The sequence below is a fragment of the Amphiprion ocellaris genome, chromosome 16, assembly GCF_022539595.1.
Source record: "Amphiprion ocellaris isolate individual 3 ecotype Okinawa chromosome 16, ASM2253959v1, whole genome shotgun sequence".
Lineage (NCBI taxonomy): Eukaryota > Metazoa > Chordata > Actinopteri > Pomacentridae > Amphiprion > Amphiprion ocellaris.
The window spans coordinates 18,783,075-18,806,343 of NC_072781.1; the positions used below are offsets into that span (position 1 = coordinate 18,783,075).

Sequence of the window (23,269 nt, forward strand, 5' to 3'; positions counted from 1 at the left end):
GTACTGTCCTCAGGGTCAAACTGCTCCTTTCCAATCTCTTATTCTGAACTTGCTGCACATTGATAAAATGTCAGTTACGGTATTTTCAAGACAATCTTTTCAAGGTAAATGACAAAAGCCATGGACGGATGAATTTTTTTAGTCTGTCTGTGAGTATGAGTCTCCATTCCACCAGAGGGAGCCAAATGGTATTTATTCAGACTCACCAGTGTTGCTTTGTCCTTTGACAACAGGAAAGTAAGGGCCAGCAAAAAAGGACTTAGTCTGATAAATTCCAGATCCTTTTAGTGAAATCAGAATTACATAAGATGAGCAATACGTCAGCTGAATACAATCTCTGATAATATTATTGTGATGTTCATAAATGTTTGTATATAATATTACAGATATATCTGAAAAACTTTAATAATAATATTTGGGCTCAACAAAAAAGAAGTGTGCAAAAGTTTACATTAGTCATTTTGAGTTATGACATTGTCTAATGAAAACACATTCAAACAACAAACCACACTGAGGAGAATTAGCCTTTATTATTATTTAGCATTTCTTTAAAGATTGGTGTTGAAGTTTTTAAGTTGACTACCTATCAAATTAAGGTGTTCTAGCAATTATTTGTACATTACTTAAATGTATTTTTATATGTTCTGTACTTGATTACCAAGAACATAAATATGAACAGAATTTTTTATATAATTTGAGTTGTTCCAGTGTTAAATAGAGAGGGTAGGAGACTTGAAACCTTGCACTCAAGGCAAAGAAAAACATTATCAAGCCAGTTCTATTGTGTTTCCTCAACTTGAATTTAATTTTAAATCAACTAATACGAAAATTAGAGTTTAAATTATTCAAATAATGAGTAGATGTAATTACAAAACATTATTGTGTAAAACCCAACTCAACAAATCAAAAGGTTTTTCTAAATTAGAAACTCAGATTTCTCTTATAAAAATTAGGAACAGGTAGCTTGAATTGTTTTTAAAGTGTATAGATAGATAGATAGATAGATAGATAGATAGATAGATAGATAGATAGATAGATAGATAGATAGATAGATAGATAGATAGATAGATAGATAGATAGATAGATAGATAGATAGATAGATAGATAGATAGATAGATAGATAGATAGATAGATAGATAGATAGATAGATTTGTGATAGTGTTGTGTTGTTTATTTTATGTCTTAATTAGTATGTTGTCCAATAAAATTACACTGTCACTGTTTCACTTTGACCTTTTTAAATGTAATTACACACAAACCTATGTGTGTGTAGATAAAGGCGATGTATTGAAGTAAAAAGAAAGTGTGTGTAGTTAGCAGGGCAGGGCATGACCTGTGTGTGTATGTTTATTTTTTTTCCACACAAACTATGTGTACGTACACACTGTACAGTATAGTACTGCAGAGACACGCATGCGTGCGCGCCCCATCTAGAACATTTCAGACGCTTCGCGACATTTCTTCACCTCCATCACGTAAAGTTTGTGTAAGCGCAGGTAGACTTCCGGTTAAACGAGCAGGCCTTCAAATTAAACTTCATCACATTTACACATCTGCTACAATACACATACACTACACTTCTCTCAGGAAGATGTTTGATCACCCTGACAGGGCTCTCATTATTTTATGGTCCTGAAGTGTATATTTACACTGTCTTGAACGTCTTTACCGCTCTGGTCCTAGAAAAATACTTTTATTTTTAAAAAACGGCACGGACAGTTGGGGTACAGTGCAACGGACTTAACGATCTCTCCAGCAACGCCGTGCAGCAGTTGTTGACAGAGCGCTGAAGTAGAGGGATTGGGTAGCATTTTTTTTTACAACTCGCTGCTAGTTGTGTTTTGACATTAAATCCTGGAAATGTGCTGCTATGAGAGGTTTTAAAAGGCCGAGCAGCTAACGAGATAAACACTGGAAGGCCGTTACGCTGTCAGATCTGGCGGGTTTGGTAAGATTAAGATTTGCTTTCAGTGGACTTGCACATTGCAGCCTGTCACTTGTTAAACTAACTGCTTCGGACAAACAGGAATGAATCACAGAGCTTTAAACTGAGGTGTTTATATATAAGGTCGCCTGAAGTCACTGGGTAAACTCTCCAGTATGAGCTGACTGTTAGCTTGCTAACAGCACTGTTGGATAAAGCAGCTCTGTATGTCAGCACGTGTCGAATGCTTTAATTAGAAATGTGTCCTTAAACGGTTTTTACCGACACTGATCACTGCAACAGGGTCGTTTTAACTAATGCCATAATAAGTTGGTCATCAGTCAGTAGTGATCTGCCTATAATCATCATGATAGGGAAACGTTAGGAGTCAAGCTAGCTGTGTTTATCCGCGGGGCTCCAGTCACAATAAAACTTCAGTTTTAAATATTAAAAACATATTTCTATGAATTACATAGCAGTTTGTTATTTTATTTTCTAATCATGATGATTGTGGTGGCCTGTTATTGTCGGGGTTGCACATAAAAATGTGATATTTATCTATTTTAACGCGGTGGCTTAATTTGTAAAGTCAGCTCTCCAAACAGGAAGTGGTGTTATTAGAAGATTGATGCTACCTTAGCGTAACTCCTCTACCACGGTTTAAATGAACTGCAGCTTACTTAGCTAATCTGATAACATGTTACCAGGTCAGGAGGGTTAAGGTGTTACATCTGTATTTTATCCCAAAGACATGACCACACGTCTGTTTCCATGTAGCGCTGATGTTATTTAGCCATAACGGTATTTGGCTGCTTGCTAGGTGTTAACCAGCTGAAGTGAACCTCACAAATCAAACTATGGCTGTGTGAATCCTGGAGGTGATATTAGCCGGAGTGTGTTTTTACACAGAGACCTGGATCCTACTGGCGTGTGTAGCCGAAAGGCAGAGCTGCAATGCTGTGCTGGGGAAATGCCTCCTACGGACAGCTAGGCTTGGGTGGGATTGATGAGGAGATTGTGGTGGAGCCGCGAAAATGTGAATTCTTCCACGGGAAGCAAGTGTGTGATGTGGGGTGTGGCCGCAGACACACAGCCTTCCTGCTGGAGGATGGGACAGTGTACACCTGTGGCTGCAATGACCTGGGCCAGCTGGGACATGAGAAGTCCAGGAAGAAACCAGGTTAGTTACCTGCTTGTTTTCTAACAACAATGGGTAAAGTCACTCACCATGTAAGCGTCTGTGTTTGTCACCCATCAGAGCAGGTTGTGGCCTTGGATGCACAGATCATCGTGGCCGTGTCCTGTGGAGAGTCCCATACACTCGCCCTGAACGACAAAGGACAGGTCTTCTCATGGGGTTTGGGATCAGATGGACAACTGGGGTTAAATAACTTTGAAGAATGTGTTCGTGTGCCTAGGTAACTTTACCAGCTGACTTCTCATGTTTACTGGTTTACATGAAACCTTTTTGTTTGTTCTTCGTACACGCTCATTCTTTGTTATGTAAAGGCACTTGTAATCAATAGATGTGTCAGCGTTATACGTACGTGTCACTTCTTGTTGTCATACGTTGATATTATTATTAACACATGCAGGCACTTGAAACAGCTTCCTACAACCGGTTTGACTTAAAAGAGTCACTACTTCATGAATCAGTGTCAAATAGAAATCGCAGTCTAAATCAATGCAATTGTCAAATCCCAAAGGAAAATTGGATGTTTCTTGTTCCTTTCCACCATTGTTGAGTGGTTACTCAAAGCAAATCCAAAGAAAACTTAGAATTTCTTGGATTTATCTGTTCACAATTTCTAGTCTTCACCTTACCATGTGAAGTGCTGTGAGATGAAATGTTGTAAATTGCCACTGTATAAATAAAATTGGAAGAAAAAAAGTTTAAATTAGACATTATGCAGGAGGCCTGACTCTGAGTTTAACCCGCTTGTTTTCTTAGCATCCTGAACAGTCCCCTTGTCCTAAGGGTCAAAAATGACCCGTCAGTGGGCACCACTTGTTTTGATCACATCACACATATTATAATGGTTTTCTTTACTTTAATAGTTTATTATCACTATTATTGTTGCTAAAGGTACTGCGTAGGTGTAATAATTATTTGTTTTGCAAGAGATAGTACTTCTATATCCTAAGAAAATACCAGAAATGTGCAGAAAGTAGCTTTAAATGCATTTTTGAAATTCAACTTCAAAAACTCAACTACAGTGGGTTTTTGTGATTTAGAGGTGTGTGATGTGGTGTGTGTTTTAGTCCACTGTGACTATGTTTTGTAACTGCTGGGTCAAAAATGACCCCAAGACAATCTTCGTACCCTGTTAATGTACTTCTCTGATGGAAATAGAAAGAAAGACGATGTTTGACTTTTTCTAATGTTGGGGTCACTTTAGGAAAAGTCATCGAATTTCAAGCTGAAAAAAGGTCATTTGGTGTTTTTTCTCTGCTATTAAACATAGTGACCGAGTCGTTTTTGACCCTAAAACAACACAAGGCTTAAAGTATCATGAAGAAAATTTTTCAAAGTCATGCCATCTTCTTGGTGTTACAGTCATGCTTTTGATGGTATCTCATGTATTGCATTTATGACACAGTCACTATTGAACTGAAGACTGACTTTATATAATATTGATAACACACACACACTGACATAACAGGGAATTCATTGAATACATAATCCCTGCTTTTTGCCTTGTTAGGGTTATTTATTTTCTTCAGTTGCACAGATATTGTGATTGCCTTGCAATGTATCACATAATAACAGTATCATGATACCACACTTATCGTGGACAGCGTATTATGGTAGCTATTTTTTAATTAACCTGTGCTGTACATCATTGTTTTCTTTAAATGTGTTTCTTCCCCAGTAAACTCAAACAGCTCCATTTTTTTCTCCCTGTTAACATTCCAGAAACATCAAAACTTTGTCAGATGTACAAATTGCTCAGGTAGCCTGTGGGTATAGGCACTCCCATGCACTTTCAAGAGGTGAGAATGGTTTTCACCCCTTCATGCACATGTGTTCATTCAAGCTCATAATGGTGTCTTCACGTCCATGTGCTTGCATTTAAACTACATCTGTGTTTTGACACAGGGGGCCAAGTGTTCTCCTGGGGTCAGAATCGATATGGCCAACTTGGGCTAGGAATAAACGGGCAGAACGTTTCCACACCCCAGATCATTCAGTCTCTGCAGGGCATTCCTTTTGCTCAAATATCAGCAGGTGGCGCTCATAGCTTTGCCCTCACCCTCTCAGGAGCGGTGTTCGGTTGGGGGCGCAACAAGTTTGGTCAACTGGGCCTCAATGACAGCAATGGTGGGTTCTTTCAACCCTAAGACATTTGTGAGTATTAAAGTCCTAAACTCTGATTAACTTTTAGATGCTCTGTTTCTTCAGATCGGTATTTCCCAGCCCTGTTGAAGTCCCTCAGATCGCAGAGAGTGATTTACATCTCCTGTGGAGAAGATCACACAGCAGCACTGACAAAGTTAAGTTATATACTTTTTGGTTATTTGATAAGTTTGCAGTGTTATGTGTGGAAGGCCTTGATTTGAATCTGGTGACACTGAAACAAAGTGGTGTGATAAGTGATGATAGATTGTTCATTCTTTGACTCCGCTGCGTTCCTTGGTGGAGTTATGCGACGATCGGCGTATGTTTGTCCTTCTGTCTGTCTATGTGCAACATTACTCAAAAACAGATTAATAGATTTGGATGAAATTTTCAGGGAAGGTCAGAAATGACACAAGGACCACCTCATTACATTTTGGCAGTGATGTGGCTTGTAGTCTGGATCCATGGATTTGTGTATCATTGCGAGATAGTGGCACGACATCACTGTAACTATGACAAACACTACGTCAGCTGCCTGCTGACGATCACATGATTGCGATCTGACTACAAATCAACCGCTGCAGACTTATCGTGACTTATCCGTCAGAAATCGTACAAAGACTGAGCAGCCTTGGTAGAGTACTATGCTCTATGAGTGCTTTTCTTGTGTGACTTTATTTTTGGAGTTTTATCTTGTTAAAACTCTACAGTTACTGGCCAGCTTTATTGCTAACGTGGCTTCATAAAGATTCCACTTAATATAAAAGTTATGGAGTTCTCAAGCTTTGCAGATTCAACTACTCAGACTCTTGTAGCAGATTGAGATGAACAAATGAGTGAATGTGAATGTCTACTCAATTGTATTGTGAAACTTTTGTGTGATTACTATGTGCAGCAGGTCAGAATAGACCCCAAAAGTAGACTTTCAAAGTTTAATAGATGGTTTTAAATAATATACATGCAGTATGTAATCATCTTAGCGTCCAATTTAATCTCCCTTATAATTAATCTTATCTCAGTAATTAAGCTGCTAAGTGATTTTTATCACAACTTGCTTTAAGATCTGCAGGTTAAAATATATTCCTGATTATGTGTAATATTAACTGTCAGGCTGTTGTTGGTGTTTGTTAACATTTTCAGCCTTACACTGTTTTCTTTTTTTCCAATTGAAGGTCAGAATAACTTGCGGCTGATTTTACAGGAAGGAGGTGTGTTTACATTCGGAGCAGGAGGATACGGACAGCTTGGACACAACTCTACAAACCATGAAATCAACCCCAGGAAAGTGTTTGAGCTCATGGGAAATGTAGTCACGCAGATTGCATGTGGAAGGTAAATTTCACTGTGTGTATGTTTATATATTTTACCACTAACATAACATCCATATTTATCCATCAGTGCCCATATTATATTGTTACATGAACTACCAGTGTAGATGGGTGTAACTTCCTTTTACTGAAATGTCACAAAACAATTAAATTACTGTACAATTACAAGGCAGCACACGTTGGCTTTCACACCTTCCTCTGGAAAGATGGATTCATTTGGACTCGGAGGTAACGGGCAGCTTGGCACACGTTCTACCTGCAACAGAAAAAGCCCTGCTCAAGTCAAAGGTCCCTGGGTAGCCGCCAGTACTCCAACAGATACAGGTGAGAGAGTAAAAAAACAAGCTGTGTGACCAAGTGATTTCTGAGGAAATGAACTAGCAAAACTGATATAATAACTATCTTTTACTGTAGAAACAGTATCTCATTGGTGTCTTTATTTTTCTGTAAAGCCAATGGAAGTCATCCCTGCTTTGGTTCACTAACTCCCCAGACATTTTTTGGCTTTCTTTGGTGTCCGAGATATTAAACTTTTCTTTGGCCGTCATGTAGTTGAACTCTGAACTGAGACAATGACCTGAAAGTTGCAGACTGATTCTCGATGTAGTCTGAAGTAGCAGTAACACTTTTCCTACAAAGAGTCATTTGATAGCATGTTATTTTCAGGCAGGGGTGTCAAACATGCGGCCTGCAGGCCAAAACCGGCCCTCCAGAGGGTCCAGTGCGGCCCGCGGGACAACTTTGCAAAGTGTAAAAGTTACAGAAGAAGACATTAACTGCAAATTGTAAATTAGTAAAACTATCAATTTAAAATAATTTCTCTTCATCATAAAGTAAAATACTAGATTGCTCATTGTTCTTTTGTCATTTTATGCCTCATTTTTGGAATATTTTGTCTTGTTTATGTTGTTTTTTGTCTGACTTTTGTCTCACGTTTGTGTCATTTTGTTTCTTGTTTTTATCGTTTTGTGTTTCCTGTTTGTCTCGCTTGTGTTTTTTGTCTTCTTTGTGTCATTTTGTGTTTTGCTTTATTCAATGTTTTGTATCGCTTTTGTCGTTTTGTCTCTTTTTTTGTCCTTCTGTATTGTTAGTCTAATTTTTGTTGTTTCGTTTCTCACTTTTGTCATTTTTGGTCTTGTTTGTGTCATTTGTGTAATTTTTTTAGTCTTGTTTTTGTCGTTTGTCCATTTTTTTGTCACTGTAATTTTTTTTCTCTAGTTTTTTGTCTCTTTTGTTTTGTTTTGTGTCGTTTGTCTAATTTTTTGTCATTTTGTGTATCGCTTTTGTCGTTTTGTGGCTGATTTTTGTAATATTTTGTCTTGTTTTTGTTGCCTTTTTGTCTTTTTTTTTAGGACTTTTATCATTTTCATAAAATCATAAAGTAAAATTCCAAATTTCCAGATACCTGTTACTAAATGTTTTGTTCCTTTGTAGATACTCTGTGATCTGGAAGCTGTAATGTGTAAATGACAAACTGTGGCCTAATATTGCTGAAATTGAACTTACTATATATCTGTATTCTATCTGGTTATATCTGTATAGTTGCATAACAAATGCATTTTCTTGCTTTTGTTAAATTACATTGCAGATTCGGGACAGAGCTGTTGTGTCAAGAGGATTTACGCTGGAGGAGATCAGAGCTTTGCTCACTATTGCACTGCCAATGTAAGTTTTTATTCACTGAATATTTTGAGGCCTCAGTCACAGAGGTTTCTCACAGACGCTTACAAGAGCTGTGCCTCGAAGCATACGTTAAAATGATTAATGATGGAGGCCCTGATTTTCTGGTTGAAGTGAACTTTTTAAAACAACAATACAAAGTAATTTTTAGTAAGTATCACAAAATAGTGCCATACAGAAAAAGGATGGAAATTTCTCGACCAATAAGGCTTCATCTGATGCTGAACACTGAGACGTTCATGTTGGAGTTGTTTTTAATCATCTTGCCATGAGTTTAAAGATAATAATAATAACTTTATTTGTATAGCACCTTTCACAAGAACATTCACAAAGTGCTTTGATAGGTAGAACATAGATGATAAATTTTCATATTTTATTCCTACTACACTGAAGCAGTATGTTTTTTTCATGAGGTTGCTATTTCTCTACCATATCACTGTTAATCTTCATCAGAAACACCCTCTCCTTTGGGATTTACTTCGATTTAATTTAACTAGCACTACTTTGCATGAATCTGTAATTTTTTTAAATTAACTGATTCAACTTTTTCTGTTTTTGTTGTTGTAGGACCTCCGCAATGTAGATGACGTGAGGATACAAGATCCCCAAAGAAAGATTTGCTCTTTGAGTGAGGATATCATACAGAAATGGTTGAACCACTCACCAGGAAGACTCCCGCAAGAAGTGTCCAAGTAAAGTCTTTTTCTCAGAACAACTGTAGAATATTGTCACCGCTTGTTTTGCTTCACTTTTGACATCCTGAGCAAGTTGACATGTATTCTGTTAAGCTCTTTGTGAAGGTTGACTGTTAGAATTAATCACACTAATGACTTGCCTTCTGTGGTTCCTTTAGTGAGATTGACCTCGTGTTCTCCTCAGCAAGCTGCCTCAATGGATCTTTCTTGTCGACAAGGTAACTTTAGATAAAGTTAGTCTTCATCTACAGTCTGATGCAAAAGTCTTAATTTTTACTCCGCCAAGCAGTGATGTGAATTGTGTGATTGGCATACGTCTGTCTGTCTGTCTCTGTCTGTCTGTCTGTCTGTCTGTCTGTCTGTCTGTCTGTCTGTCTGTTAACAACATTACTTAAAAACAGACTAAAGATTTTGGATGAAATTTTCAAGGGAGGTCAGAAATTACATAAAGACCACCGACATTTTGGCAGTGATGCTGCTTATAGTCTGGATCCACGGATTTGTTAAAGATTTCTGTATCATTGCGAGATAGCGGCACTGCTTCACTGTAACTATGACAACAAGTGAACACTATGTCAGCTGCCTGCTGAAGGTCACATGACTGATCCTACTACAAATTGATGGCTGCGGACTTATTGGGACTTATTTGTCGGAACTCATGCAAGGAACAATAGATTAAATTGTGGGGGTGTTTCCGAGTCCCATCAATTCCTGCCCTATATATTTAGGTCACGCGATTCGGTATCCGTACATAACGTACACATGCATAACACACGCCTGTGCTCAGCATAAGGTCATTTTGTTTGTTTCTATATTAAATGGACACATCCTACGGTGCCGTGATTTCTGCCACAAATTTTTTCAAGATTTCAGCCACTGGAAATAATACAACTGAGCGGCCTTGGCAGAGTACTGCGCTTTCTCAGTGCTTTTCTTGTTGCCTTTGTTTACATTTTTGCCAAAATCAAAGCATTTTCTTCACTAAATGTACATTTTAATTTACTCACTATTCAGCTATTAAAAGTCCTGGTAATCATTAGTAGCCTCGTGCCTCAATCTTACTCCCTGGTTGCGTTATGCTTGTGTCAGTTCTTCTTTTGCCTTGTAATTCATTGTTTTCTACCAGTTTATATTCATGGGATTGTTTCTCACTGATCTCCATCACTTTTAGGGCCAATACAAGACCAAAGTCACCAGTTGCAATCCATTACAGTAGCTCTGCAATTTATTAATTCTTCATTTTTAGTTTGTGGAGAAGGAATCAGTCATGGTATCATGCTAGATTGTATTACTTTAAGAGATGCTAATATTCTGTCTAATGTATGTTACGCAGGGTTGTTTGACTCAGTAGCTTGTTTTTTTTTTGTTATCGGTGTTATCCTGTACTAACTGTGTATTTCTTTTACGCAGTCATCCAGATCACTACAGTACCAGCAGCAAATGTTCAGGAGTGGATATGAACATGGCTCGTCTGCTGTTCCACAGAGTAATCCCACAAGCTCACCCTGAGATTGCTCAGCAGGTCAGTCACCACACAAAATGCCTGTAGGTGCCTAATATACATGTGACGATGATGATGATGCTGGTTTATCTAAGGGTTGATGTAACAATTTCACAAAGGTCTGTAGATGTTTCACATGGTTTACTTTTGCTATAAATGTACATAACAGGATTCTTCCTCCACACATTTTTCTTTCAAGTGTTGTACTTATGGGTAGAAGAGTACTAGCATGTTGAACAGATCAGAGTGCCTATACCTATCACCCAAGTTTTGTACCTTCTTAACATGTCTATATTGTGTCTTTGATATGCTGGAAGTAAGTATAATGAGCTACACTACCGTTCAAAGGTTTGAGGTCAACCAGACAATTTCATGTTTTCAATGAAAACTCACATTTTTATTCATATGCTGACATAAATGAACAAGGGTTTTCTAATCATCAATTAGCCTTTCAACACCATTAGCTACCACAGTGTAGCATTAGAACACAGGAGTGATGGTTGCTGGAAATGTTCCTCTGTACCCCTATGTAGATATTCCATTAAAAATCAGCTGTTTCCAGCTAGAATAGTCATTTACCACATTAAGTATGTCTAGACTGAACTGCTAGTTAATTTAATGTTATCTTTATTGAAAAAAATGGCTTTTCTGTCAAAAAATACAGACATTTCTAAGTGACCCCAAACTTTTTAACAGTGGTGTACATGAGTAGCCATTTCCATGACTGAGTATTTCTGCCTTGAAAAAGCAGTTTACCAATGACAGCCTCAAAAAACCCTAACTCAGATGATGGAACAAGCCTATTTTTCTTCAGAATTGGTTTCTGGTTTTAACACATAAATCTCCTTTTAATCAAAGACCTGAAATGGTATTTAATGAGTATTCCAAGTTACATTTTATGCCATATTGCTTCTTCTAAGGCCCTTGAATGTGTTATCTTATGCCACAATGCAACTTCTTCCTGCAACTTCTGAAGCTTATCATAGAAGTTGCTCGAAGAAAACTTGGGTTTTACTTTCTGCAAAACCGGTAATTATCATTTCAACAGCTGCTGGGTTGGACATGCCTGATCTTGTAACTGCTGTCCTTTTGTAAGACATTCATCAAATTTAGAGAGGGTACCTTTCTGGAAACAGTTGAATTTCAGTCAAAGAGCCCTTATGATACTTCCAAAGTTTTCCCTTTCCTTTAGTGTGATTTATAGCTGTTTTTTGTGTAAAAGGTAAAAGCTCTGCAAACTTCCAAAGCCCAAAGGTCACGTGAAAAAGAGAGGGCACTCTCCATCAGTACCTGCAACACCTCATTTGAAGTCCAGTCCTTTTATTTGTTACTCTGTCACCTTGTGCTACATTTGTAAACTCCTACTTAGTGTTTAGTTTGGATCACCTTCAAACAAATGCATGCAGCCCGCCATTATTTCATTAGTGTGGTCATTTCTGATAGTGCTGTCTGCCTGTACTCAGAGCACTGGGTTTACAGTACGTAACCAACGGTACCTTGCTTTCGTCTAGCCAGCTGACCAGTCGGAGCAGACTGAGCTTTGTAGAAAGGAGAGCCTTACAGAGACAGGAGCTAAAACTGAGCATTTTATAGAAGAGAGGCTGCAGCAGTTCAGGAAAATGAGAAAAATACACTACCATTGATAAGGTTGGGGTCACTTCGAAATGTCTGTATTTTTGAAAGAAAAGCGTTTTTTTTTTTTTCAATAAAGATAACATTAAATTAATCAGAAATACAGTCTAGACATTGTTAATGTGGTAAATGCCTATTATAGCTGGAAATGGCAGATTTTTAATGGAATATCTACATGGGTTACAGAGACCCATTTCCAGCAACCATCACTCCTGTGTTCTAATGGTATTTGAATTTCCCTCAGGATTATTAAAGTCTGTCTGTCTGTCTGTCTGTCTGTCTGTACATTGTGTTAGCTAAATGTGTTGAAAGGCTAATTGATGATTAGAAAAACCTTGTGCTATTATGTTTGCACATGAATAAAAGTGTGAGTTTTCATGGAAACCATGAAATTGTCTGGGTGACCCCAAACTTTTGACCGGTAGTGTACGTTTTTTGAACAATAACACACGTAAACATAATTTAGTAGGTTGCAAAAATACGACCATAAACCTGTACACGTACATAATTGGAGATTTTTATGTTTGAATATCACTTCACCCTGCACTGTTTCAACACAGTTTTTATGAAACAGTCCCTGAGTCAGGAGCTGCATCAGTTGTAGATTATTAAATATATTGCTTCCGTCTGTTTTCCTCAGATTGCTGCCAGTCTGGAGAAGAACCTCATTCCCAGGCTGAGCAGCTCTCCTCCAGACATTGAAGCCCTGAGACTCTACCTCACTCTTCCAGAATGTCCTCTCTTTACAGACCGAAACAATTACGTGACCATTGCTATCCCATTTGCCAAATCCATCATCAGCCTAAAAGAACCTCCACTGAAGGTGCTAGGTGAGACGAAGAATGTGTTTGATGCTTTGTGCCACTCAGGTTTGTTTATGTGACAATTCTTACTACTCATCTGTATGTTATTGTTGTGTATTTGCATCAGGAAACTGGTGGTCCACATTTGAGCCACCAGTCTTCCAGCGGTTGGTTGAGCTGTACAAGGAAGTGGTGGTGTATCTGCTCCAGATGCACAAGGTGGGCATTCCATCAGTAGAGCAGAGAATATTCACCTGTTTCCTGGACACATCCCTCCGACTCCTGGAGTTCCTGCATACGGTGAGGAATGAAAAAAAGATGGGTCAAATTCCTGCAGTGCATCATATCATAGCTTGAAGCTGACATCTATTTTTCATTTGCTTTAGGTGAGTGAGAGAGCAGGGCACATCATTCAGTATGACAGATTCTACATTCACGAGTTGGATGACCTGATAGACATCAGAAATGACTACGTCACATGGATTCAGAGGCAGATGTATCCAATGGTGAGTCTACTGTTGGTGTCAGTTCCACGTTTCCCCTTCAGTACTTTTTTCTGTGTTCAGGTTTCCTTCTGAATTATTTGTCTCTGTATCCTCAGGGTCACGATGGTGTGGTGACTCTGTGCAGGTATCCATTTGTGTTTGATGCCCAAGCAAAGACCACACTGCTTCAAACTGACGCTGTCATACAGATGCAGGTAAAAAAAAACAATAAACTGCGTCATAAAGGTTTCTTTCTCCTTTCAATTGGCTTCTCCTTTTTTCGACTCTTTTCACGTAGAAAGGAGTTCCATCTACAGCCATATTATTGTGTTTCATTCTTTGATAGATGGCAGTGGACCAGGCGCAGATGCAAAACTTCAGCTCCATGTTCCTGCCGGCAGTGGAATCTGTCAACCCGTGCCTCATCCTCATCGTTCGGAGGGAAAATATTGTTGGAGACACCATGGAGGTCCTCAGGAAGTCCAAAAATGTGGACTACAAGAAACCACTCAAGGTAAATGCTGTTAAAATCAATATTTACTTATTAAAGAGTCATGTCACTGAAGTGTATATGCTCACAGAAAATGACTCTGCAGTTCCCTCGGCTCTGTGGAGTGTTTTAGTGTCTTTCAGCTTGTTGTTTTGGTGGTACAGCCCCAAACTCTACTGTGGCTACATTCATGGCAGGTGATCTTTGTGGGAGAAGAGGCAGTGGATGCAGGAGGTGTGAGGAAAGAGTTCTTCCTCCTGATCATGAAAGAGCTGCTGGATCCCAAATATGGAATGTTTCGTTACTACGAGGAGTCAAGGCTCATTTGGTTTTCAAACAAGGTACGTGCTGTAAAATTCACGCTTGTAGACTCACGCTGCTGGAACACCACAGTTAGTAGAGGTTATAGACAGTTAGACAACTAGTGTGTAGCATTTAGTGGCATCCAGCAATCATGTTGCAGATTGAAGCAAAGTGATTACCCCTCCCTAGCCAAAACACCAAAGGCCCGTGTTTGGGATGTTTGTTTTGGGAAACGTGGTGTTCCAACATGGATACTCCATAGAATAGCACTTGTTCCCTCTGTAGATTTAAAGGGCTAAGCTCATTAAGACACAGTGTGTAGTAGTTTGTTAATTACACTTATGAATACTATGTCCCATTTCTGCTAATAGATTCCCCTAAATCCTACATACTGGTCATTTAGGTGCAGTTTAAAACACGTTCAACAATGACAACACTGGAAATACATCCCTATATAAAAATCTGAACACAAAAGTTTGAGACGTGTTTTTTTTTTTTTTTTTTTTTTTTAAAGAAAAAAATCACCAAAATTACACCATGTATCATAGAAAGAGAACAAAAAGATTTGTCATATTTCCAGCTTTGTTATGGTCCTTGAACATGACACGTGTGATTAAAACAGTTCCTTTAGTAAAATTTGCCAAAACTCTAAATTGCTTCATTCTATTTGTGTTATTGCATGTTCTGTTATTGTGGTACGTCAGATCCTGTAAGAAATTAAAATTCAGAATTCCTGAGGCACAACTGAGAAGCCATGATTGAAACTTTTCAGTTGAATTGCAGGCTGCATTTCAACAGAGGTGATAGGAGACAGCAAGAGAGACTAAAAGGAAAATTAAACATAGTAGATTCATTGATCCATCCATCCATCATCTATACATTGCCTAATCCTCATTAGGGTCATGGGGGGCTGGAGTCTATCCCAGCTGACTTAGGGTGAAGGTAGGGGATACCCTGGACAGGTCACCAGTCTATCACAGGGCTACACAAAGAGACAGTCACACTCACATTCACACCTATGGACTATTTAGAATCATCAATTAACCTGAGCATGTTTTTGGACTGTGGGAGGAACCTGGAGAAAACTCACACATGCACAGGGAGAACACGCAAACTCCATGCAGAAAGATCCTCGGAACGCCGGGACGCGAACCAGGGATCTTCTGGCTGCAAGGCAACATTGCTAACCACTTTGCAACTCATATAGTAGATCAATAAAATAAATGTAGTATGGTTCAAAGTGAGGGCTGCACAGTGGCGTAGTGGTTAGCACTTTCGTCTTGCAGCAAGAAGGTCCCTGGTTCGCGTCCCGGCTTTCCCGGGATCTTTCTGCATGGAGTTTGCATGTTCTCCCTGTGCATGCGTGGGTTTTCTCCGGGTACTCCGGCTTCCTCCCACAGTCCAAAAATATGCTGAGGTTAATTGATCATTCTAAATTGCCCGTAGGTGTGAATGTGAGAGTGATTGTTCGTCTTTGTATGTGGCCCTGCGACAGACTGGCGATCTGTCTAGGGTTTCCCCTGCCTTCGCCCGAGTCAGCTGGGATAGGCTCCAGCACCCCCCGCGACCCTAGTGAGGATTAAGCGGTGTATAGATAATGGATGGATGGATAATGGATGGTTCAAAGTTGGTATACAGAGGAGCAAGATGTCAGCAAGTTGTTGGAAGACACGGCAGCATTCATTGTGGTGAAATATCATTTTAGAGCAAAAGCAAAATGCCCAGAAACTGTTTGGGGTTCAGAGGGTTGAAACCATGTGCTGTTTACTATAAACCAGATAACATCTGAGTCAGACCTATGAATATCTGCCCTGTCTACAATCTTGTAATCTAAGTCATTGACTGTCCTTGCAGACCTTTGAGGACATTGACCTGTTCAACCTCATTGGGGTCATCTGTGGTTTGGCCATTTATAACCTCACTATAGTGGAGCTCAACTTCCCCGTGGCCCTTTACAAGAAGCTCCTGAAGCGGAAACCAACACTAGATGACCTGAAAGAGCTAATGCCGGATGTGGGAAGGTCAGCTCAACCAACAGTCATCTGAGGTTTCCATTTACCATGTTTATGAATGGTAGCTTACCTTGGTATTGTCCTAACTACATGTAGATCTGTTCACACAGAGTGTCAGTTAAAGGATTATGGTCAACCAGTGTCTATATATGAAAATAATATTTTACAATGTGTCATCTTAAATAAGGAGTCTGCAGCAGTTACTAGACTACACAGAAGATGACCTCGAGGAAACCTTCTGCTTAAATTTCACAGTAAGATGACTGTCAATCAAAATTTTCTACAATATGAAATATTAAATAGATCGCTGTACTATCTGCCTTTCATACTAGAAAAATCTAAACAGTGTTTACTTTTTGCAGATCACAGAGGAAAACTATGGTGCCACAGAGGTCTTGGAGCTAGTGCCTAATGGGGAAGACATCAATGTCAATAAATCAAACAGGTAACATTTTTTCACTTGTCCTGTTAACTACCCATTAACAGAGGTTTGGGAATGAAATGATGACTGCCACTTTCATGTCTATTAAAGATGTATGTGGAGCTAGCAAGTGGTTAGCTTAGATTTGCATAAAGATTGTTAAAAAGGGGAAGGAGCTAGCTCCGTCCAACCGCAACAAAATTCTCTGACTAGCACCTCTTACAAAGGCTCTACTTGACTTATTTTTAATTTAATATGGCAAATGTACATTATTGAAAATCCATATAAAAATACATGATCTACACATGCCACAATTGCTCATTTACAGCTGCAGCCTCTCAACGGGTAGCAAAAATATAAACATTACAAGCGAAAATATACAGGTAAAAATATACAGTACACAAGTAGGAAAGGGCATGTACGATACACCAAGTTAAAAAAATCACACATCTGATTAGCCTCAAGTCAGTGTTTGAGACGAGTCTTAAAAGTGCAATATGTAGAGAAATCACGTAGTGCAAGTGGTAGGTCATTTACTTCCCTTGTTAGTCCAAATGTGATGCACCTGCAGTATGTGGCACCTCACAATCCCCTCTAGTGGTGGCCCTTGTACAAATGCCAGTCAGCCCTCTGGGTAATGAATCTATTTAAAGAAGTGGAACAAACGCATGCAAAAACATTCTACGTGAAAGAAACATGGAGTTTGTTTTTTTTTTTTTTTTACATTCTCAAAGCTCAATAGAATGCGTTTTTCAAAATGTCACCATGATGAAATTAGTTTTGTTTTTTAGTTGTTTTTTTTTAATGAAAAGTGATTTTGTTGAGGGCTACACAGTGGTTCGGTGGTTAGCACTGTGGCCTCATAGCTTGGAGATTCCCGGTTTGCATCCCAGCCTGCTTCTGGGATCTTTCTGCATGGAGTTTGCATATTCTCTCTGTGCATGCATGGGTTTTCTCCAGGTACTCTGGCTTCCTCCCATAGTCCAAAAACATGCTGAGGTAAATTGATGATTCTAATTTGTCCGTAGGTGTGAATCTGAGTGTGTTTGCTTATTTCTCTTGTAGTCCTGTAATAGACTGGTGACCTGTCCAGGGTTTCCCCTGCCTTCATCCTAAGTCAGCTGGGATAGACTCCAGCCCTCCTGCGACTGTAATGAGGATTAAACGGTGTATGGATAATGGATGGAAGGATGATTCAAGCGTCTTTTCAGCTGTAAATGAGCAGCTGCTAAAGCAATGGTCAATGTGTAGAATCGTTCTGTCGATGTTATCCATCAGAAATGGGCCTAATTTGTTTAAAGTTGTGTTGATGAAAGTTTAGTGTTTGACCTTTTTTTAAACATCATTTTTAAAAGTTAGCCATATTTGTTTTTGCACTAGATATCAAGATCCTGGTGTGACCACTTCCCAAGACAATCCCTAAATGACAGATGAATCATGTGTAATTAGCCACACTAAGGAGTCTTTATACATTTTCAGGAAATTGATGTCAAACCTGAAGGCATCTTTAGGTTTGAAGCTTGTCAGTGCACCAGCATGTCCTATCCTTAATATTTTCAAAGGCTAAAGTGTGAAAATGACTTCCCAAAATGTTGAACTCACCTTTAAGATGTGGTTACTGAAAGTGTCTTTGTCCAAATCCAGGTGCCACAATATCAGATTTTCACCACACAATTATAATGGCCAAAAGAATTCACGATAACGATCTTGTCACAGTATCTATAGATGATTTAAATAAAAAATAATAATAATGCTGTCAAATTTATCTTTAACTTTGTATATTGTATGTTTTGTCTTTTTTTCTAAATGAAGAGTCTGAAACTATAACTTATGTTTGTTGGCTTATCTGTGTCTTACCCATGCATTTTACATGTAAATATATTTACAACTTTCACTTTACTTTTATATTCATTTATTTCTGCTTCCTCTAGGCAGGACTTTGTCAATGCCTACGTAGACTACATTTTCAACACCTCAGTGGCTCCACTGTTTGAGTGCTTCTATGCAGGCTTCCACAAAGTGTGCGGTGGGAAAGTTTTGGAGCTGTTCCAGCCAAACGAACTGCAGGCCATGGTCATCGGCAACACCAACTATGACTGGACAGAGCTTGAAAAGGTCTTGTTATTAAAAATAGTGATTAAAGGAAAACACATTTCACTAACTCATTTTTCAACATCAGTCTTGTAAGCCATAAGCTAAAATTGTACAAATGACATTTGTACTCCTCAGAGCACTGAATATAAAGGTGAATACTGGACTGACCATCCAACCATCAGGCTCTTCTGGGAGGTTTTCCACGATCTACCGTTAGAGAAGAAGAAACAGTTTCTATGTAAGAGCTGTCAAACTCGTTTGATGAATCCGTTTTAAAGCACCAGAAAATGTAAATTTACATGTTTTGTGCCAAACTGTCTCTTGTGTTTAGTGTTCCTCACAGGAAGTGACCGCATACCCATCTTGGGCATGAAAAACCTGAAACTGGTGATCCAGCCGACTGGTGGAGGGGAGCATTACTTACCTGTCGCCCACACCTGCTTCAACCTGCTGGACCTGCCCAAGTACACGAGTCTAGAAACACTCCGAGAGAAACTTCTACAGGCTATAGATCACAATCAAGGCTTTAATCTTGCCTGATAGTACACAGAGATGTCTAGAACTCCATGTTTAGACTGTCGATGGCAACCACATTCCCAAGTGTTTTGTTTTGCAGATTTCAGCCTGAATTCTGCCGTGAGAAATGAACACTCGTTGGAAAGAGGAGGCCACATGACGCTAGAAATGATTGAGGTGGATGTCTAGACTTTCACATTAATGTTGATTTCCAGCTTTTTTTCTTGCCGACACAGTACTTGATGACCTACTACAAGGTGATTCACATTTGATATTGTTCTTGTAGATATGCTTTTATTCATGTTTGGATATAACAAGTATGATAAAGCAAACTACTGCTATTTACAGCACAGGGGCTTACATGCACCAACATAAACTCCCGTAAAATACCATCAGTGCAGCAGCGTACACCTTTGTGAAGCTTCTAATCTCATGTAATGGCAAAATGTTTCTGTTTATCAAATCTTAAAATATAATCCCAAGGTAACCTAATTAAAATCAGAAAGGGTTTCAACACTTGAAGCTACACTTTGGGTTGTACGTTCTGCATACTGAAGGCAATCACACTGTATTTTACCAGAGTTAACGATGTTGGGTCCAACCCCTGTTCATTAAATGTTTGAGTCTAGACAATGTAAACTAACTCTCTTTATGTTTGACATAAGTTCTGTTGTGACATTTGATTGAGAAAGGTGTGAAGCACTTGCTTTAGATGCTGAGTGGATTTTCTTGGCTGTATGCCTTAAACAATCCACAAATAAAAAACAAAGTACAGCCAATGAAATAAACAGGTTACTTTGAGGGTAAAGTAGTGTCCTGTTATTGTCATTTTAAGTAGTATCCTCTGAATGGTTACATTAGGCCTTTTATTACAATGTCTTGCCTTTATGAACCATAGCAAAAGTTCATTTTTACAGGAATTATGTAAGGATTTCAGATTATGAACTTAGACAGTACACAACACAGTACACATTTCAGTTTGATTTACGATGTAGTCTAGTTTGGTTTTAATAATTTAACTGAACCTTTGTCACAACAGGATGAATGCTCATTTGTTCTCTTGTTAAAACCCAAACAACAGATTTCTAGCAAGACGCTTCAGTTCAGGTTTACATTTTAATAAACTGTACGTGTTAAATGATATGCACACATTGCAGGTTATGGCCACGGTTGAGGCAAATACACTTGTCTGTTGTTGCTCACTTTGTACAGAGCTCCTGGTGTTAGGTTTTAGTATCAGTGGGGCAACTCGTGGTGGACCAGCTGATAGTGGGAACCGCAGGAAGGACAGCGCTGGGCACCTCCCTCATGAAGCCAGAACCACACAATAGCCGTGTTGTCTTCCTCACCTGCAATGAAGAAAGTGACGTGTTAACCTGGTGTGTGGTGTACACATTCATAGGAAATACATTTGAACCGAGTATACATCACTTACAAAGGCAGCCCACCAGCCTCTTGTTTCCAATGCCCGGCACAATGTGAGGGTCTTCCTTGGTGCCAGCATATGTCTTAGGCTTCAGGATGCTGTAGGGGTCCTGTAATATGAAAAACAAATGAATACATGTGCAATTGAAGTACAGGATACTTGTGTGCACGGTAGCCTACCTTTCCGTGTTTGAGGGCCTGCAGGGTACGTCGCTCCAGTCCAGTGGCCTGCTCTTCATCTGTTGGTACTCCTGAAGGACAGTGTAGCAGAGGTTTTTAAAAATCTTCATAATATAAAGGAACAACAACATTCGGTTATTCAGTGATCTGCAAATGCAGCTGAATCAAACAGTAGTTAGCAATTTAAAATAATATACTACTACTTTAATAATTGATTGGTTTGAATAATTTTTGAGAAAAAAAGCATTTTTTAAAAATTCCAGCTTCTTAAATACTAGTGTTTTCTGCTTTCTTTACTCCTCTGGTTGTTAACAAAACAAGACATTTGAGGACTTCATCTGACATTTTTCACCATTTTCAGACATTTTATAGGCCATAGAACTAATTTGTTAATTAATAAAACAAAGGATGAATCTACTATGAAAATAATCGCAAGTGGCAGCCCAAGTCACTGTTATCAATATACACATTTAAAGCAGACAGGGTGCTTGCCAATAGAGAATTGAAAATTAACAAGTTCAAACATTAGATTCGAAAGCACAATTTATTGCACAAATTTGAGAGCCTAATGTAATATTAAAGTTAATACCCTACAATATTGTTATACAAATAAACCTTAATATTCTATATTAAAGTTAAGATCCAACAGCTGTATTTACTGTATCAGTTAATCTGTATAACTTAAATATTAAGGTAAAGACTCAACAATTGTACTGTATAAATTTAGCTGGCAAAGATAAAGACATTAAAAAACATTTACTATAAAAAATTACCAGACTAATTCAAATAATGAGGTCTAGAACTTAGATTTTGTAATACAAATTTAGCAGACCAATTTTAAGACCCTACAATATTATGTACTTTACCAAAGTACCTCAAAACTATAAAATACTACACAGAGAAATCCAATAAAACCAAAGCTTCCCTGACAGTCAGCATGGCAGTAAAGTGAAACTGCACGTCGACATTGAACACGTCCCACACCAACAGTCCTATGTGTCCTATCAGGGTGCTGGCATCAACCCAGCACGGTCTGCCAAAGGAGGAGGGTCTATCCGAGGCCTTTCCACGACTTAAAGTCCAAATGACCTTCATTATTTAGTTCATACATGATACTCACATTTTGGTGGCTCACAGGGAATCTCACAGCACATAAAGTAACAAACACATTTTATTACTAACAATAAATATCAGAGGCCTCTATCTAAGGTGATTAAAGCTAGCTAATAAGAGCTAACATGCCATCCAGACGTCGTGTTTGATGAAGCATTTTAGCTAGTGATTAAACTGCGCCATCAACTACAACTACTAAAACTACGATACTACGACATAAACAGCGTCTCTCCCACGGTCCGCTCTCCGTCTCCACTGCCGTCTGGACCTGTTTTAACGGTCTGAAGTCCTCATTTCCTCGGTCATAAACAGACCCGTACCTCTCACGGTGCTCATGGCCCTCGGCAGCGGTCTGACCGCAACACTGCTCCTCAGCTGCAGTGTTGTAGCCGTACAGGCTCGGAGAAGAAGACGTCCCGCCATTCTGCTGTCTGACAGGTACAAGAATGACCTGACGGTACTCAGCTGGACTGAAGTGACCCCGACACGGCCACCTGAGTGACAGGCGATCTGGCCAATGAGAGCCGAGAGACGCCTACGATGACCAATGAAACTTCACAGGGGGCGGGATCACGAGCAGGTGGGAAATACTGGTAAAATTACAGGCCGTTAAAAATACATTAGACGTATGATGAAAATTTATATAAATCAAATTGGTTCTTTAACGTTTCCACACTTAAAAATCACTTTGTCACCATCACATCCTGTTTCTTAGAAAACATCACTAGACATTTTAAGTAAGATCATCTGTAATGTTTCATTTAGGCTTTGATATTAGAAAGAGGGAGACACATTGATGAAAAGCATTTTAATATACTTTCTATGACGAAATTCCGAAATAACGGTTAAAAGACTGCACAACATTCAAAGTATTTGTTTATAAATGTATCGGAAGAACCCAAATGCAGCATTTTTCTGTGTATGGAATCTTTACTTTTGCACAATTTATTTTCTATTTTTAACTATGAACTGCTTTTTCTATATATGCTCTTCGGAGGTGCCAGTGGAGTGGACTCTGTACAATATTCCCCCCTTTATCGTAGTACTTGATTGTACTAGAAAAAAAAACTCACAGTTGTACTAAAGTAAAATACTTAAATTAAATGTGCTTAGAGTCCCCCACTGCACGTAAGTAAAATATTACAACAAACAAAAGCAGAGAAAGCAGAATGCAACAATCCAAACTGATGCTGTGTTCTGTTAGCAGTTAGAATTTAAGAATGAATTGGTGTGATTGGTTGTTGGTTTTCCTCCAGGTGGAGGCGCTGTAGGACAAACAAACAAACTACTGTGGAGGTTTTTGGTGGAAGTTAAAACATAAAGAAGC

The 23,269-nt window shown here is 38.9% G+C and overlaps 2 protein-coding genes across 2 annotated transcripts; one reads left to right on the forward strand and one right to left on the reverse strand.

The window, feature by feature from the left end:
* The first annotated feature begins 1,748 nt into the window (after window positions 1-1,748).
* Window positions 1,749-20,032, forward strand: herc4 (HECT and RLD domain containing E3 ubiquitin protein ligase 4). Its single transcript, XM_055018699.1, has 25 exons — window positions 1,749-1,948; window positions 2,834-3,104; window positions 3,183-3,342; window positions 4,842-4,918; window positions 5,025-5,246; window positions 5,328-5,418; window position 5,903; window positions 6,466-6,596; window positions 6,762-6,916; window positions 8,181-8,257; window positions 8,840-8,964; window positions 9,126-9,185; window positions 10,378-10,489; window positions 12,741-12,930; window positions 13,031-13,203; window positions 13,290-13,409; window positions 13,505-13,603; window positions 13,735-13,902; window positions 14,076-14,219; window positions 16,036-16,202; window positions 16,381-16,447; window positions 16,556-16,638; window positions 18,546-18,729; window positions 18,844-18,946; window positions 19,040-20,032. Exons 2-25 carry the CDS (start codon window positions 2,879-2,881, stop codon window positions 19,246-19,248), a joined length of 3,144 nt encoding a protein of 1,047 aa, XP_054874674.1. The 5' UTR covers window positions 1,749-1,948; window positions 2,834-2,878; the 3' UTR covers window positions 19,249-20,032.
* A 294-nt stretch (window positions 20,033-20,326) lies between these two features.
* On the reverse strand, window positions 20,327-22,428 carry LOC111573088 (cytochrome c oxidase subunit 5B, mitochondrial). The gene is made up of 4 exons (XM_023277060.3): window positions 22,263-22,428; window positions 20,830-20,900; window positions 20,660-20,759; window positions 20,327-20,573 (listed from the first exon to the last, which is right to left on the reverse strand). Exons 1-4 carry the CDS (start codon window positions 22,363-22,365, stop codon window positions 20,461-20,463), a joined length of 387 nt encoding a protein of 128 aa, XP_023132828.1. The 5' UTR covers window positions 22,366-22,428; the 3' UTR covers window positions 20,327-20,460.
* Window positions 22,429-23,269: the final 841 nt, after the last annotated feature.

Coding starts and splice junctions, on each gene's coding strand:
- LOC111573088 (XM_023277060.3), bottom strand. CDS start 22,365: ATGGCGGGACGTCTTCTTCTCCGAGCCTGTACGGCTACAACACTGCAG. Junction 20,901..22,262: donor GGCCATGAGCACCGTGAGAG/GTACGGGTCTGT, acceptor ACTGTCCTTCAG/GAGTACCAACAGATGAAGAG. Junction 20,760..20,829: donor AGGCCCTCAAACACGGAAAG/GTAGGCTACCGT, acceptor TTCATATTACAG/GACCCCTACAGCATCCTGAA.
- herc4 (XM_055018699.1), top strand. CDS start 2,879: ATGCTGTGCTGGGGAAATGCCTCCTACGGACAGCTAGGCTTGGGTGGG. Junction 3,105..3,182: donor GAAGTCCAGGAAGAAACCAG/GTTAGTTACCTG, acceptor GTCACCCATCAG/AGCAGGTTGTGGCCTTGGAT. Junction 14,220..16,035: donor TCATTTGGTTTTCAAACAAG/GTACGTGCTGTA, acceptor CTGTCCTTGCAG/ACCTTTGAGGACATTGACCT.